The sequence below is a fragment of the Hypanus sabinus genome, chromosome 14 (genome assembly GCF_030144855.1).
Source record: "Hypanus sabinus isolate sHypSab1 chromosome 14, sHypSab1.hap1, whole genome shotgun sequence".
Taxonomy (NCBI): Eukaryota; Metazoa; Chordata; class Chondrichthyes; order Myliobatiformes; family Dasyatidae; genus Hypanus; species Hypanus sabinus.
The window spans coordinates 47,853,169-47,867,789 of NC_082719.1; the positions used below are offsets into that span (position 1 = coordinate 47,853,169).

At 39.9% G+C, this 14,621-nt stretch overlaps 1 protein-coding gene across 1 annotated transcript in view; it reads right to left on the minus strand.

The window, feature by feature from the left end:
* Positions 1–2,670: 2,670 nt before the first annotated feature.
* The window catches only part of LOC132404403 (protein YIPF5-like), a 28,711-nt gene continuing 16,760 nt past the window's right edge, over positions 2,671–14,621 (minus strand). Inside the window, exons 4-5 of the mRNA XM_059988536.1 lie at positions 12,559–12,740; positions 2,671–2,833 (exon numbers count right to left, since the gene is read on the minus strand). Coding sequence (XP_059844519.1) covers positions 2,671–2,833; positions 12,559–12,740 — 345 coding nt within the window. The remainder of the gene's footprint in view (positions 2,834–12,558; positions 12,741–14,621) is intronic.

Genomic DNA, 14,621 nt, shown 5'->3' on the forward strand with positions numbered 1-14,621 from the left:
TAAAGACTGATGCAAATTACTTATTGCAATCATCCGGCATTTCTTTGACCTCTTTTACTACCTCACCAGTATCGTTTTCCAGAGGTTCAATATCATCTCTCACCTGCCTTTTACTCTTTATATAACTGAAAAACTTTTAGTATCCTGCTTTATATTACTGGCTAGTTTTCCCACTCACCAGTAATTTCATTTTTTATGAACAGAGCCACTCCATCTGCCTACCTGCCTGCCTTTTCAATACAATGTGTATCCTTGGATGTTAAGCTCCTAACTATGATCTTCTTTCAGCTACAACACAGTGATGCTGACAACATCATACCTGCCAGTCTTTAACTGCACTACAAGATCATCTACCTTATTCTGTATACTACATGCATGCAACCTCAGAGAAGGAGTAAGTTACAAATTAATATGGGTTTCTAATCATCAGATTTTGAGCTTTACCTTTCTGTTGTTAGCTTCTCTTCGTTCTGGAAATTTTCTCTTCTCCCAGCTTCCATTGGGTAAAAATGCAAAAGTCTGAAAGTACTAGCACCAGGATCAAGGACAGCTTCTACCCTTTGTTCTAAGACTATTAAGTGGCTCCCAAGTATGATAAAATGGACTCTTGACTTCACCGTGTACCTTGGTATGAACTTCACCCTAATGCTTACCTGCAATGCACTGTCCCCGTAGCTTTTACACTTTGTAATGCATTGTTTTTATTTCATCTTGCTCTGCCTCAATGCACTGTATAATGTTTTGATCTGTATGAACAGCATGCAAAAGAAGCTTTTCATTGCATTTTGGGACATATGTCAATAATAAACCAATCCAATTCCACATACTGCTTGCAACTCAGCCCCATGGTCCTTTTGTCCCTGTTACTCTTCAACCTGCACCTAGCATCCGTGTTCTGCTCTTTCTCCAGCACTAGCTCTTGTCTTGTATTGCCAGGTTGCTTACAATCCTGAAGTCCTGTCACCAGCTAGGTGTGTGAAGCTTGGTGTCCTAGACAGATGAAGGAATATGAACCTTACTTTCAGAAGACCACTGGTGTTCTTTGTGATGATTCTGATCCTGTTGTAGCTCCCGCGGCTATGATCAGTATCTGAGGCAGGGTTGCAAACTGGTGTCAGGAACCAGGGAAGTAAAAGAGAATTCTTGTCCACCAGGATCCATACCTCTGGGCAGTGCTAGTCCTGTAAATGTCTTGCAGCTCAGACTCCTAGAGCATGAACAAGATTCTTGCATGTACTCTTCCCAAGAACATAACCTTGATCATCAGACAACTGTTATGATAATCAGTAACCATCTGGACATAGAGGGACGTTGATGAGAAGTTGTAGATTATTAATAGGGGCAGATGAAAACAGCTTTTGGCTGCCTTTGCTTGTGGGAAGCCATCAATGCTGGCAAATCCCAGAGCTTGAGATGGGCATCTGATTGTCACTGAAATTAATGTGGATGAAATAACCTTTTTGTAAGTACATCTGAGAAGGGCAGAGCACATTACAGATGGGTGTAATTTAATCTGGAAATGATAGTGAGTGCAATCTCACCTCGGTTAAGGTGCTTTGCGCGTGATTTGTGTGTAAAATATTGACATTAATGAATCCAAAGCTCGGGGCAGATGTATGCTACTGAGCACCAATTTCCACTGAACCAAAATTTAACTCTTATGCTAAATGAACTTGGCTTTATCGTTTGAAAGTTTCAGATTTTAGAAATGATAAATTTTAATTTTTTTCTCTTGATTATTCTTTATTTTTATCAGACACTTTTTTTAAAAAAAGTTAATGTTTCTGTGAATGTCAGAAAGGTTCTTGCATACAATGTTCTTGTATGCGACAGTCATGACTCCTGGCTAAATCACAAACCAGGAGTTATGACTTAGCCAGTTGTTAAAGCTATGATTATTTTATTTTCGATAGAACTTTACTTAACCACAACTACTGCATATTCCCATTACTTTGTAGAGGCCCTGTTAAAGGGTAGGGTATTGCCATGCGAAATCCACGTCAGTTCAAGCAGCAACTCTACAGTGGGGGCAGGCACCAGGTTGGTTACTCCCTACAGGGTGGTCTGTAACAGGTGAATCTGCTCACCACTGACACCAAATTCTGGGCTAATTTGTTGATTGTCCTATTCACTGGATTCCCTTCCAGCAGTTGAGAAATCAACGATGTGAGGAACTGAAGAGTATTGAGACAATCTAATGAATGGCAGACACGTTGGTACAGCAAATCATGCCCCATTTGGAAAACATTATATGAGGAATAGCGCTATATTGGATGAACAAGTATCAGGAAGTGCCATTTGCTGGTAACTTTAACTAATTAGAATGCAATAGGCCACTACACTGATTTTATGAGAAAGCTTATGTCAAGCTATGCTTAAATTGTTTGGATTCAGGAGAGTGAAAAAAGATTTTTATTAATAGAAACTGCTCACTCCTTATCAGGCAAACAAGAACTCAACAACTGCAGATTTCTTAGTATTGTGGAGTGGAAGTCTTTGGTGATGGATGCCAGTTTATACAGTTAGTACAAAATAAAGCAGCATCTATAGCAGTTATGTACATGTGGCCATTCTTTTATTGTTTACTGAATCCCAAAATCACATCAAGAAAATTGTAAGGTCCAATTAAAATACATTTGAGGTACTCATTTTATGTTGAAAGAAAAACACTTAGAAAATAGTCAGAAGTGTAAAGATCCCATAGAGTAAGGCACAAGGATAGGCGACAAGAAGTTGTTGTCCTTCCATTGCTAAAGTAGAAGTGAACATCTTTGAAGCTGACAGACTGCACCATCCAATGACAACCAAAGTAAGCAGAACTCCAAGTACTCCCCTAGGGTTGAGAACATGAGAGTACATCATACTGCAAATTATTACCAGCAATGCAATGTCAAATATTTAATAAATCCTCCAAGATTACATGACTTTCTTGGAAATCTACCTCCAATTCATCTGAAGGAGACGAGTATACGTTTGTCTAATTTAGACTGGAGGGATGATAAAGATTTTGAGTTCTATTTTCAGTCTTTGGTCAATTGTGCACAAACCAAAATAAGTTCACTCAAAATAGGAGACTGTTCTATCAATAAAACTTGATTAGTAGTTCCCATGTTAAAACTGGAAAGACATTATTGTGTGAATATCTAACACAATGTATGGAGATTACAACATCCTTGTTTTAAATATCTTGCCACCTCCATCTAAATTTTGGGTACAACAGTCTGATATTAGCATTAAAGCAGCAAGGTGACCTTGGAGACCATTCTATTGTTCAAATCACTGATACCTTATTCATCATACAATTTTAATAACAATTTAACAACTGCTTTTAAAACCATCACTTCCCTGCTGTTATTAATTTCTAAAAAAAGAGCATGTTTCTCATTTTCATTCTGAATATTGCACTAAAGTGAAAAAAGCATAAAGGATTATTGGTATGTGAAGTCACCAGTAATTGTTTGCATCCATTTTGTGAAATGGAAGACAGAAGTGCCAAGGAGTGCCACCCTTCTGCTGATTTGTGTGAATTGTTGTATTCTTCAGCACTGGACCCACATTTTTCAAAAACTACACCTACTTATTTCAGTTGGAATCTTTTGAGCCAAGCAATGAATAGCCTTGAGTTTAAAGGAAAGCATACTGATCTGTATTAACCTGGCATTCCTAAATACAGCAGTTTCAAGATTACCTATCTCATATGCTATGTTAGTAAATTATATTGCTATCATCCAATTTCTTCCTTTACTGGTCACTAACCTTGCATAGAAAATTACCTCGAGTAATGATTAACAATTATCTATTTTGTGGATAATGTAACAGTGAATAAGAAAATATCTACAAATGATAATCCATCAACCAAAAAGGTGGACGGATTGAGCGATAGGTGAACTGGAAAGGGTCCAATGTTGCAGGAAGGTTTAATGTGGTCCATAACCAGCCGCTTAAAGCACTTCATTATTGTTGAGATCAGCAGCATTAAGACAGGTTACCTTTTCCCTCTTGGACACTGGGATGATGGTGACTTCCTTGAAGCCTACACAGACAGTGGACTGCACCAGAGAGATGTTGAAGATATCTGTTAAAGCCTCTGTTAACGGGGCGCCACACCCTCTCAGCAGCCAACCAGGTGTGCCATCCGGACCTGCAGCTTTACAGAGGCTGATCCCGGCAAGGGTCCCCCTCACGTCAGCTGCGGCCAAACAGAGTGCCTGCTCCTCAGGGAGGCTTTCCTTGCCAGACGACATCCTCCAGATAGTCCACAAAACTGATTCTTTCACTTCTTCTACATCTTTTTATTTCAAATGTGTTTCTGGTAGTGTTAGAGCCTGTGATCTACAGCTTGAAGATCGATTTAGCAAACTGGCACTGTAATGTCTCCTCGAAGATTCCACAGAGTAAGTGGTCACGAGCTTAGCGATGATGCACAGACATAATTGACTCCATTTCTCTCCATTTACGCTATTTTTTTTGGCATATGTGGGGGTGGAAGTTGATATTTCTCTTTGAACAACTTCCATGGTCTTCCTTGTTTCCAGAGAAGATGAATTGCAAAGCTGTATACTGATACATACCTTGATAATAAATGTACCTTGGGCCTTCAATCTTGAAAGACATTCTGCCTATCTGGAAGAAAGGCATCACTGTCATTGATGCACAAGGTGGAGTTACGTTCTGTTATGGTCTGAATGCACTGCTACATCAACCTCGTGCCTCTAGTGTCACGAAAATTACTGTAAATTCTCTGTGAATAATCCTAATTTGTCTTCCTGATGGCCCAGAGGAGCACAGCTCTTGTTGGTCTAAGAGCCATTTTATTCCCTGATCTGAAGGCAGCATCCCGATCTCTCAGCAGCCACTGCAAGTTCTCAGTGGACCTCTGCTGTCAATCATGGGGTCTGATTTTCCCTCTCAGAGAAGTATTTAATAATGGTGACACCCTCAAAGCAATTTTCTATAAAGCCAGTTACAGATTAATCATATTCATAGATGCTAATGTGATGGCCATATGTGGCCGCTTCCCTGAACAGCTCCAGTCCGTGTTTTCAAAGCAGTTCTGTAATGCTGAGGTCCTTCCTTTTCACCAGGTCGTTATCTCCCTTTGAACCAGTTTTTCTCATTTAATCAGTGGTCTGTATTCAGGAATTAGGATAGTAGATAGATGGTCAGATTGTGCAAGGTGGGGATGGGGAGCAGCTTTGTAAACACGGCAGATGTTGATATAAACCAGGTCTAACGTGTTCTCACCATTGGTAGCAAAGTCAACATGTTGATAGAATTTAGGCAAGCCTGTTTTTAAGTTAATATGGTTGAAATTGTCAGCAATGATAAAGAAATGATCAGGGTTTGTGGCTTGGAGGTCACTGATGGTGCTGCAGGCTCATGTTTGGAAGCAGAATGACAGGAGAGCCAGCATGCAGGGTTCCACCATTTAGTCTCAGACAACTTTGAGAAGTAGTTTCTCCATGCAGCGTTCATGAACAACTGGTCATAATCCAACTACAATATACATTTGAAATTGGAGATCTCCATTACCAAAATAAAGTGAGCACATTTTCTGCACTGCAAATACTTGATCACCTTCATGCTATCAACCAAGAACTTTCAGGTAAAGCCTAAATGGAGTTGTTCTGCTAAGATGTTACTTATCTTTGTTGGATTTATCTGATGTTAAGGAGATAAAATTCTGAGTACTGAATACATTGCACTTAATTGGAATGAGTGCAAGTATATAATTGCTTCAACTGTAAAGATTGTTTAGGAAGCTGGACAACAAAAAAGGGAGGAACTAACAAGACAGGTATAGTTGTCTTGGAGCCAGTGGAAGAGGAATGGGTATTGGTAGACATGGAAGAGGTAACTCAGCATCCAGGATGGAATGCTGAGGAATGCTGAAAGGGTAGGGAGAAGGGAGATGTATCTGGTTATGGTATCATATCAGAAATTAATTAGAAATGATCACAATATACATTGGAAAGCACAAAAAAGATCATCCTTCACTGAAATTAGGGCTTTCACCTAAATAGTAATGTTTGCTTTGAACCAAAATAGTTGTTTCAACTTTTCCAAATCAGGTTTTTGTCACTGATATAATTCATGATATTTGTTGCTTTGTAGCAGCAGTACAATGCAGGAATAACAAATTACTAGAAGTTAAAATATTTTTAAAAATTAATAAATAGTGCATACGAGGGATAGCAAGGTAGTGTTCATGAACCGTTCAGATGTCTGATAACAGAGGGGAAGAAACTGTTCCTGAAACATTGAGAGTGTGCCTTCAATCTCCTGCACCTCCTCCCTGATGTAATGAGAAGGCATGTCCCAGATGGTGAGGGTCCTTTATGATGAACATCAGTTTCTTGAGGTGTCCTCGATGGTTGGGAGGCTTGAGCTCATGCTGAAGCTGGCTGAGTCTACAACCCTCTTGTAGTCCTATGCATTGGTGTCTCCATAACAGATGGAGAAAAGAGTACTTTTGTCCTCTTCTTTGGCAGCCCGTTGAGACCAAAGTCAATTTTTTTCCACTTGGGAGAGGAAATTAAATGTGCAATATATCTTGAAGTGTGGGAGAAACTTTGCTAACAAAATTTTGGAAGAGGTAGGTTTTATTGAAGTGATGGAAAAAGTTGATATACATCCTTGGGGTATATAAACCTGCCAAAACTCCTCAGCAGTAACTATTACACCAGACATTTGAAAGTGGAAGTGAAATTTCTCATTGGAATCTGTTGTCTGAAGACTTTCAGACCAGAATACCAGTAATTTCACTGACATGTCCTATTAATTCTTTTAATACTACACTTTGTACTTCCTTTATAGAATTACAACAAATATTCAAGGCTCATCTCCAGCCTGGAAACTGAACTTCACTTACAGTCTTGTGCCACAAGTTGGCCAAATCAGGGGATAAGTTGGAAGGATTTCTCAGATTCATTCGTTTAGTCATGCTGAGCCTACATTTCAGGTGGCAGCAGCGTGTATTGACTGAGATGCATTAAAATTACCATGGAGAATTCTTCATATTTCAGCTAATGGGAAACAAGTATTGATGAGGATTAATTAGAATATATTTTGAGCTGAGTTATTGGAAGTGTGTGAATAGAATGCCATGTGGCTCCTCAAGGGTACTTGGCCACTCAGTAAGATGATGGCTGATCTTAGGCTTCAGTTCCACTTTCCTAACCACTCCCAAATCCTCCAATTCCCTTGGATGCCCCAAAACTTACTATTTTCCATCCTGAAAACATGCAGCAAGTAAGGATTCTCAGCCAGATGGGGGAGAGAATTCCAAAGGTTTCAATTCCACAAATTTAAAAAAAATTCTCTCGTAGAATCATATGAGTTTATGAAGGAGAAGGGGGCTCTTCAGTTCACATCTGGGTCAACAATGGATGGACTTTGTTAATTACATTTCCAAGCTCTGTGTCCTGCAGGTAATGGCTCTTAAAGGGTCCATCCAGCTTTCTTTACAATGTGGTAACAGTTTCTGGTTATATAATCCTTTCCTGCAGTGAGATCCAGAACTCCCACTACCTTTTAACAAGCTATCTTACTGTTCTACCAATTAACTTAATTTTATACAATTGTCATGGGGGAGGGGGTCTGCAATTGATGGAGCTTTGAGAAGTTGATATTCATGCCATCAGGTTGGAGGCTACCCAGACAGAATATAAGGTTTTGTTCAAATTGAGAAACTTGAATAACTTATTGTACAACATCTTATATTCTGTCTGGGCAAACTCCATCCTGATGGCACAAACATCAATTTCTCAAACTTCTGGTAATTGCCCCCCCCCCATTCACCATTTCCCATTTCCCCCTTTTCTCTCTCACCTTATCTCCTTACCTGTCCATCACTTCTCTCTGGTGCTCCTCCACCTTCCTTTTCTTACATGCCCTTCTGTCTTCTATCAGATCCCTTCTTCAGCCCTTGGTCTCTTTCACCAATCAACTTGCCAGCTGTTTACGTCACCCCTTCACGCCTCCCGGTTTCACCTATCACCTACTTCCTTGTACTCCTTCCTCCCCTCCCCCGCCTTCTGATTAAGACTTCCCATCTTTTTTTTCCCAGTCTTGATGAAAGGTCTCAGCCCAAATCATCGACTGCTTTCCCTTTTCCATAGATGCTGCCTGGCCTGCTGAGTTCCTCCAGCATTTTGTGTGCATTCCTTACACAATAGTCCTATTTCCTGAATCAGCTGATTTAAAAAAAAAATATATAAGGTACATTGATACCATTTCAAGTATTGTCTCAGTATCTCTCTCTCCTCTCTCCTAAGATACTGGAGGACAGCTAGCAATTTAACCTAACAAAGTTGTATTACATAAAGGAATTTACAGGAGATTTAGATTAACTATCTGCTAAATGCCTACCATGCATAGACAGGCAGACACCTCCTCCTACAGACTGACCGATTTTTCTGGAAACTTCTCTCTAAATGGTATTAGCAACGTTATACTCCAATACAAATTTTAAAAAAAACACATTCAACTATATCCTTATAGCTTGGAGTTTTTCACTAATTTGGAAGGATTTGGAATATATGAAGGTTAGCTACAACATTTCCAAAACATTCCCATTGGATAGAAGCTCCTTTTCTTCTGCAATTGCTATCCTGATATAGAACATGTAAAGATATTGGGAAGTGGTTCAATTTTCTTAAAATAACCTTTGTAAGAGAAAAGCTGATAAAACCTGCCAGGCCTTGCAAGTCCCTGGAACAATTGAACTTCCGGAAATCATCAAATTTGTTCCTTTTACTTCCCCCCCCCCCCAGAGAATGATGTAGATTCACAAGGATGATGTTCAAGGTGGGAATTGTAGCTAGAAAGAGAGGATTAATTTGAGAAGACAAGGCTGAAAGGGGATTTATTACTACTTTATCAAATAAAAGATGTTCAGAGTGTATCAGGATAAATACAATCTGGCAGGGACACAGAAATGAGAAGTCATCAATTTTAAATTGGTACTAGGAGAATGATCAGAAAGATTATGAGAAATGTCTCTCTGGCTAAGTGGTTGCTGGAATATGGAAAACTTTACCACAGGAATGACAATGCAGAGCAATTGCTAGCATGAAAGGGCATAGTTTTAAGGTACTTGGAAGTAGGGACAGAGGAGATGTCAGGGATAAGTTTTTTACACAGAGTGGTGAGTGTGTGGAATGGGCTGCCAGCGATGGTGGTGGAGGCGGATATGATGGGGTCTTTTAAGAGACTCCTGGATAGGTACAGGAGCTTAGAAAAATAGAGGGCAATGGGTAACCCTAGGAAATTTCTAAAGTAATTAGATGTTCAGCACAGCTTTGTGAGCTGAAAGGCCTGCATTGTGCTGTAGGTTTTCTATGGTTCTATGTTTCAGACACCATTTTATCTTCAAAGGGAAAATAAAATATATACATTAAACTGTGGAAAATACAAGTCTATGGGGAGAGAACAGGGCAGTAAGTTCGGCTTTGCTTTGCTCCAGCAAATAGCCAGTGTACACACTTTATGCCAAATGGTCTGTTCTATGCTGTACACTACTGAACCAAGCTGAAAAAACAGTAAATGTATGGGTACCGAGCAAAGATAGCTATTTTTCTTATTTTGTACATCACAGAAAGCTGTAAGAAGTGACCATTTAAGTGCAATTTCACTTTGAATTCATTAACAGCAAAAGACTGTTGCTTGTCTAAAGGAATGCACACAAAATGCTGGAGGAACTCAACAGGTCAGCCAGTGAATAGAAAGGCGATGAAATGTATTGACAGGCAATGTTTCAGGCTGAGACCCTCCATCAGGACTGAGAAGGAAGGGGAAGATTCCAGAATATAAAGGTGGGGGGAGGGAGGGGAAGGAGGCTAGCTGGAAGGTGATAGGTAAAGCCAAGTGGGTGGGAAAGGTCAGGGGCTGGAGAAGAAGGAATCTGATAGCAGAGGAGAGTGGAACGTAGGAGAAAGAAAAGGAGGATGGGACCCATGGGGAAGTAATAGGCAGGTGAGAAGAAGTAAAAGCTCAGATTTGGGAATAAAAGAAGCATGGGGGGAGGGGATGTGGAATTTGTTGACCGGAAGGAGAAATTGATATTCATGCCATCAGATTGGAAGGTACCTAGATGGAACATAAACTCTTGCTCCTTCACCCTGTAGGTAGCTTCATCTTGGCACAAGAGGAGGCCATGGAGCGACACATCAGAACGTGAATAGGAACTGGAATTAAAATTTTTCGCCTCTGAGAAGCTCCACTTGTAGCAGATGACGTGGAGGTGCTCAACGAAGCAGGCCCTCAATGTATGATGGGTCTCACCAATGAGGAGGAGGCCGCATTGGGAGCAACAGATACAATCGACTGGCACAGCAGATATAAAGTGTTGCCTCTCCTGAAAGAACTGTCTAGGGCCCTGAATGGAGGTGATGGAGGAGGTGTACGGGCATGTGTAGCCCTTAAGTTGAATGCAAAGTTAAATGCCTAGAGGGGGATCAGTGAGGAGGGATGAATGGATCCTGAAAATCACAGACGGAGCGATCCCGGCAGAAGATATCTATAATGGTAGGATCCCTTTGGAGATGGTGGAAGTTGCAGAGGATAATATATTGGATGTGGAGGCTGATGGGATGGTTAGTAAGGACAAGAGGAACTCTATCAGGTTTAAGGCAGCAGGAAGATGAGGTGAGTGCGGGTGTACAGGCAATGGAGGAGATGCAAATGAGGGTAACATCAATAGTAGAGGGAGGGAAATGCTGGTCTTTACAGAAGGATGACAGCTCTCCTGGAATGGAAAGCTCTATCTTGGGAACAGATACGGCAGAGGCAAAGAAACTGAGAAAAAGGATTGGCATTTTTACAGGAAATAGGGTGCGAAGAGATATAATCCAGATAACCTTGGGAACCTTGCTTACCTACATTTTATTCCTGTTAACCTGACTACAGGGATCTACATATTCAACATGACAATGTGCTAAAGACCACAAAATAGTTTTAAAGTAGATTAGCACCTACAGGAAGCAATGCTGATTTCATTTTCAAATGTGCAGCAACAAATCTCGTTAGTTTTTTCCTCCTATTTTCCCCTCAGTATTTTACATTGACTCACGGATTAATTGAGTGATCTTGAATTTTATTGGGACATATTTAGAGAAATAAATAATCACCTAATGACTTATTATTAATTCAATATGATTTAATACAGTGCAGTTACATGCATGAGAACAGCTTAATTTGTTAATACGAAAGAACTCTGACTAAGATTTTGGGAGAACGCTGTTTCACTATCTGCTATCTTGATGATAAATATTTCAAATATATGTATAAAATACCACAGAATGGATTCGGCAGTTCTCTTGACAACCAAGTATGCTGTGCAACACATTACACTGTAAGAAGCATTTTAAGATTCAGTACCAAAAATACAGAACAGGCTAACTCTACAGCAGAACAGGAAAATTCTTCACTTTCAATAGCATGGACTACACAGACTATATATGTAATGTATGTGGGAAGATGGACCGTTTGCTTCCTTGATCTGTGTCCTAATGAAAACACTAATGCATACCAGAAATTACGTCAAAAATTTGGAATGGTTTTAAATCTGAAGCAGCATTAGTTTTTAAAGGAAACTTCTCATGAGCTAATGAAAAATGGCCTCCAATGTTGCTACTTTCAAGAGATTGTTATGTTTATTTTGACATAAAAAACAGAATTTTGCAATTACAATGAGAACAGATCATTCAAATCCCCATGCTATCATAAGCAAATTATGTAAATTCCAAATGCCCACTTTGGTCCTGCAACTAATAATAGTTGTATCAAACAGAGAAAACATTTTCAGTCAATGCCCTCCTCAACAGATGTCTCTTAGTTTTGACCAAAATGTAGAGTCCCTACACGATAAATCTTTTCTGATAATTGTAGATTTTTCTTTTGATCAACAAGAGAGTAATGTAGGAAAGTGAATACTGTTTTATGTTCCATATGTTGTGCCTGCATTTTTGGGTGTTTTGCTCCTTCAGTTTACAAGATTGTGAATTGTGAATTATTTTAAAGCCATCCTGTCTAAGGTTTGTAGAAATACGCTGACAAACCTGCTATGCCTTGCAAAGTCATGGAATGACTGAACTCCACGAAGCCTTGAAAGCTTCATTTTAATGGGGTTCTTTACCTTTGTAGTTCAGACACTAGGAACAGAAATTCAACTTGATTCCATAACTAGAATTACATAATCTGCACTTTTATCTCCCACTACCCACTCCGCCCCAATGAATGATGTATGTAGATTCACAGAGATCATGTCCAGGATGGAAAATATCTACAAAGAGAGATTTAATATATTGCGACAGTCTCCATTTGAAAAGTCGGGGCTGAAAGAAGATTTATTGCTAACCTATGAAGTATATTTTTAGAATGGATCAGGATAAATGATACTTTCTTGCAGTTTACAAGACTGACAGAACAGTTAAAAGCACCATCTAGTGCCGCTGCAGGGAAGTTTTAGCACCTTGCATTTTGATCTCGACAACTAGTTTGACAGAGGTTTATAACAGCCTCTTATAAATATCTACAGTTACTAATTGGCACACTTACTGGAGTGAAAAGAGAACGGCAATGCCAGCAAGAATGATCATTGGAAGGAGACAGTATCCCAGGACACTAGCGACACAGCCATATGAGACTCCTGTGACACTCATCAAGTTCAGCAGTGTGTGAATTGCCAGACACCCAAAGACACTGATTCCATAAACATAGCCAAACTGTACTTTACCAGCCTGGAACAGAAATGATTAGAGACAAGTTATTCATCAGGCTAACCTGAGATCTACTTCAGTGAACCTGTTGACCTGCAAGATATTAAAATTGAATTGAATGGTGACTAACAGAAATATTTTAAAAATTGTATTAAGACATTGCACATTTCAGAGAGTTAGAAATTACTCTTTTCTATCCAGACTAAATTGATGGCATGAAACTCTCTATTTGTTCAGCAAACTAAGCAAATGAAATGAACAATCAGGGATGAGCTTCAGTGAGAATTTAAACATGCTACACATGCAAAGACTAAATTGGGTACATTTTGAACAGTCCCCAAATAATTAATGATTGAAGAGACTCCCTGGATTGATAACTACAATAATTTAAACACTTATCTCTAAGCAACAAAAGAGGATGCTGAGGATTTCATCTCTTTTGTACTGTTCCCAATTTTCTTTTCCTTTCATCTGCTTTTTGCCTAAGGAAGAAAGTTACAAATACCTAATAAGTTACAGAAGTATAGGGCACAGAAGGATGTCTTTGAACTCGAAGAGCCTGTTGTGCAAGAACTATTCAATTAATCCCGCTCCCCTGCTATTTCCTCATTACCCTGACATTGATTTTCTTTTTAACTTCATGTGCAATTGCTTTTTTAAAAAGTACCTGATGCTCCTGCTTCCAAATAATGTATTTCTCATCATGAAAAATTCACTTAAGAAACAGTGGACAGTAAATACTAATTGGCTTGAACAATGAACAATAAGGTACAGAAAATTATGCTCACATTGATGAAATCACATTTCTGGTATGTCTGATACAAGCACTGTCAGAATCACCTTATGCACAGAAACTCCTGTTCCTAGCGTCACCTTATGGACATACAATCAATCAATGTGTATAAACATAGAACATAAGAGATAGGAGCCGGAGTAGGCCAATCGGCCCCTCAAGCCTGCTCCGCCATTCAACAAGATCATGGCTGATCCAATCTTAACTCTAGTTATCACCGAATCCCACAAGGCAACAGTGCCAACCAACAGGGCACCATGCCGCCCATTTTATTTTATTATTCATCCTGCCCAAACCCATGTGATCACCCAGGGAAAAAAAAACGATTTGCGAATTGAGGAGAAAAAAATCTGGAAAATTCCTCTCCGACCCATCCAGGCTATCGAAAACTGGTCCAGGAGATCACATGGCTGATCTAAACCTAGCCTCATGTCCACTTACCTGCTCACTCACCGTATCCCCTAATGCCATTTTTATCCAGGAAAATGTCTATCTCCGTTCTGAATTTATTGAGTGTAGTAGCTTCCACAGCTCTCTGGGGCAGTAAATTCCACAGCCCCACTACCCTCTGAGTGAAGAAATTTCTCCTCATCTCAGTCCTGGAATGGCATCCCCTTATTTTAAGATTATGCCCCCTAGTCCTAGTTTCACCCATCATTGGGAACATTCTCCCCACATCCACCTGATCAAGCCCCTTCACAATCTTATATGTTTCAATAAGATCGCCTCTCATTCTTCGGAACTCCAATGAGTAGAGTCCCAATCTACTCAACCTCTCATCATACATCAACCCACCCATCCCTGGAATTAACCCAGTGAATCTTCTCTGCACTGCCTCGAGAGCCAGTATGTCCTTTCTTAAATATGGACACCAGAACTGCACGCAGTACTCCAGGTGTGGTCTCACCAATACCTAGTACAACTGCAGTAAGACCTCCCTGTTCTTATACTCCATCCCCCTAGCAATAAAAGCCAGCATTCCATTGGCCTTTTTGACCACCTGCTGCACTTGCATACTAACTTTTTGTGTTTCCTGCACCAGGACCCCCAGATCCCTTTGCACAGAAGCACTTTCCAGTTTCTCCCCATTTAGATAATAACTTGCTTAT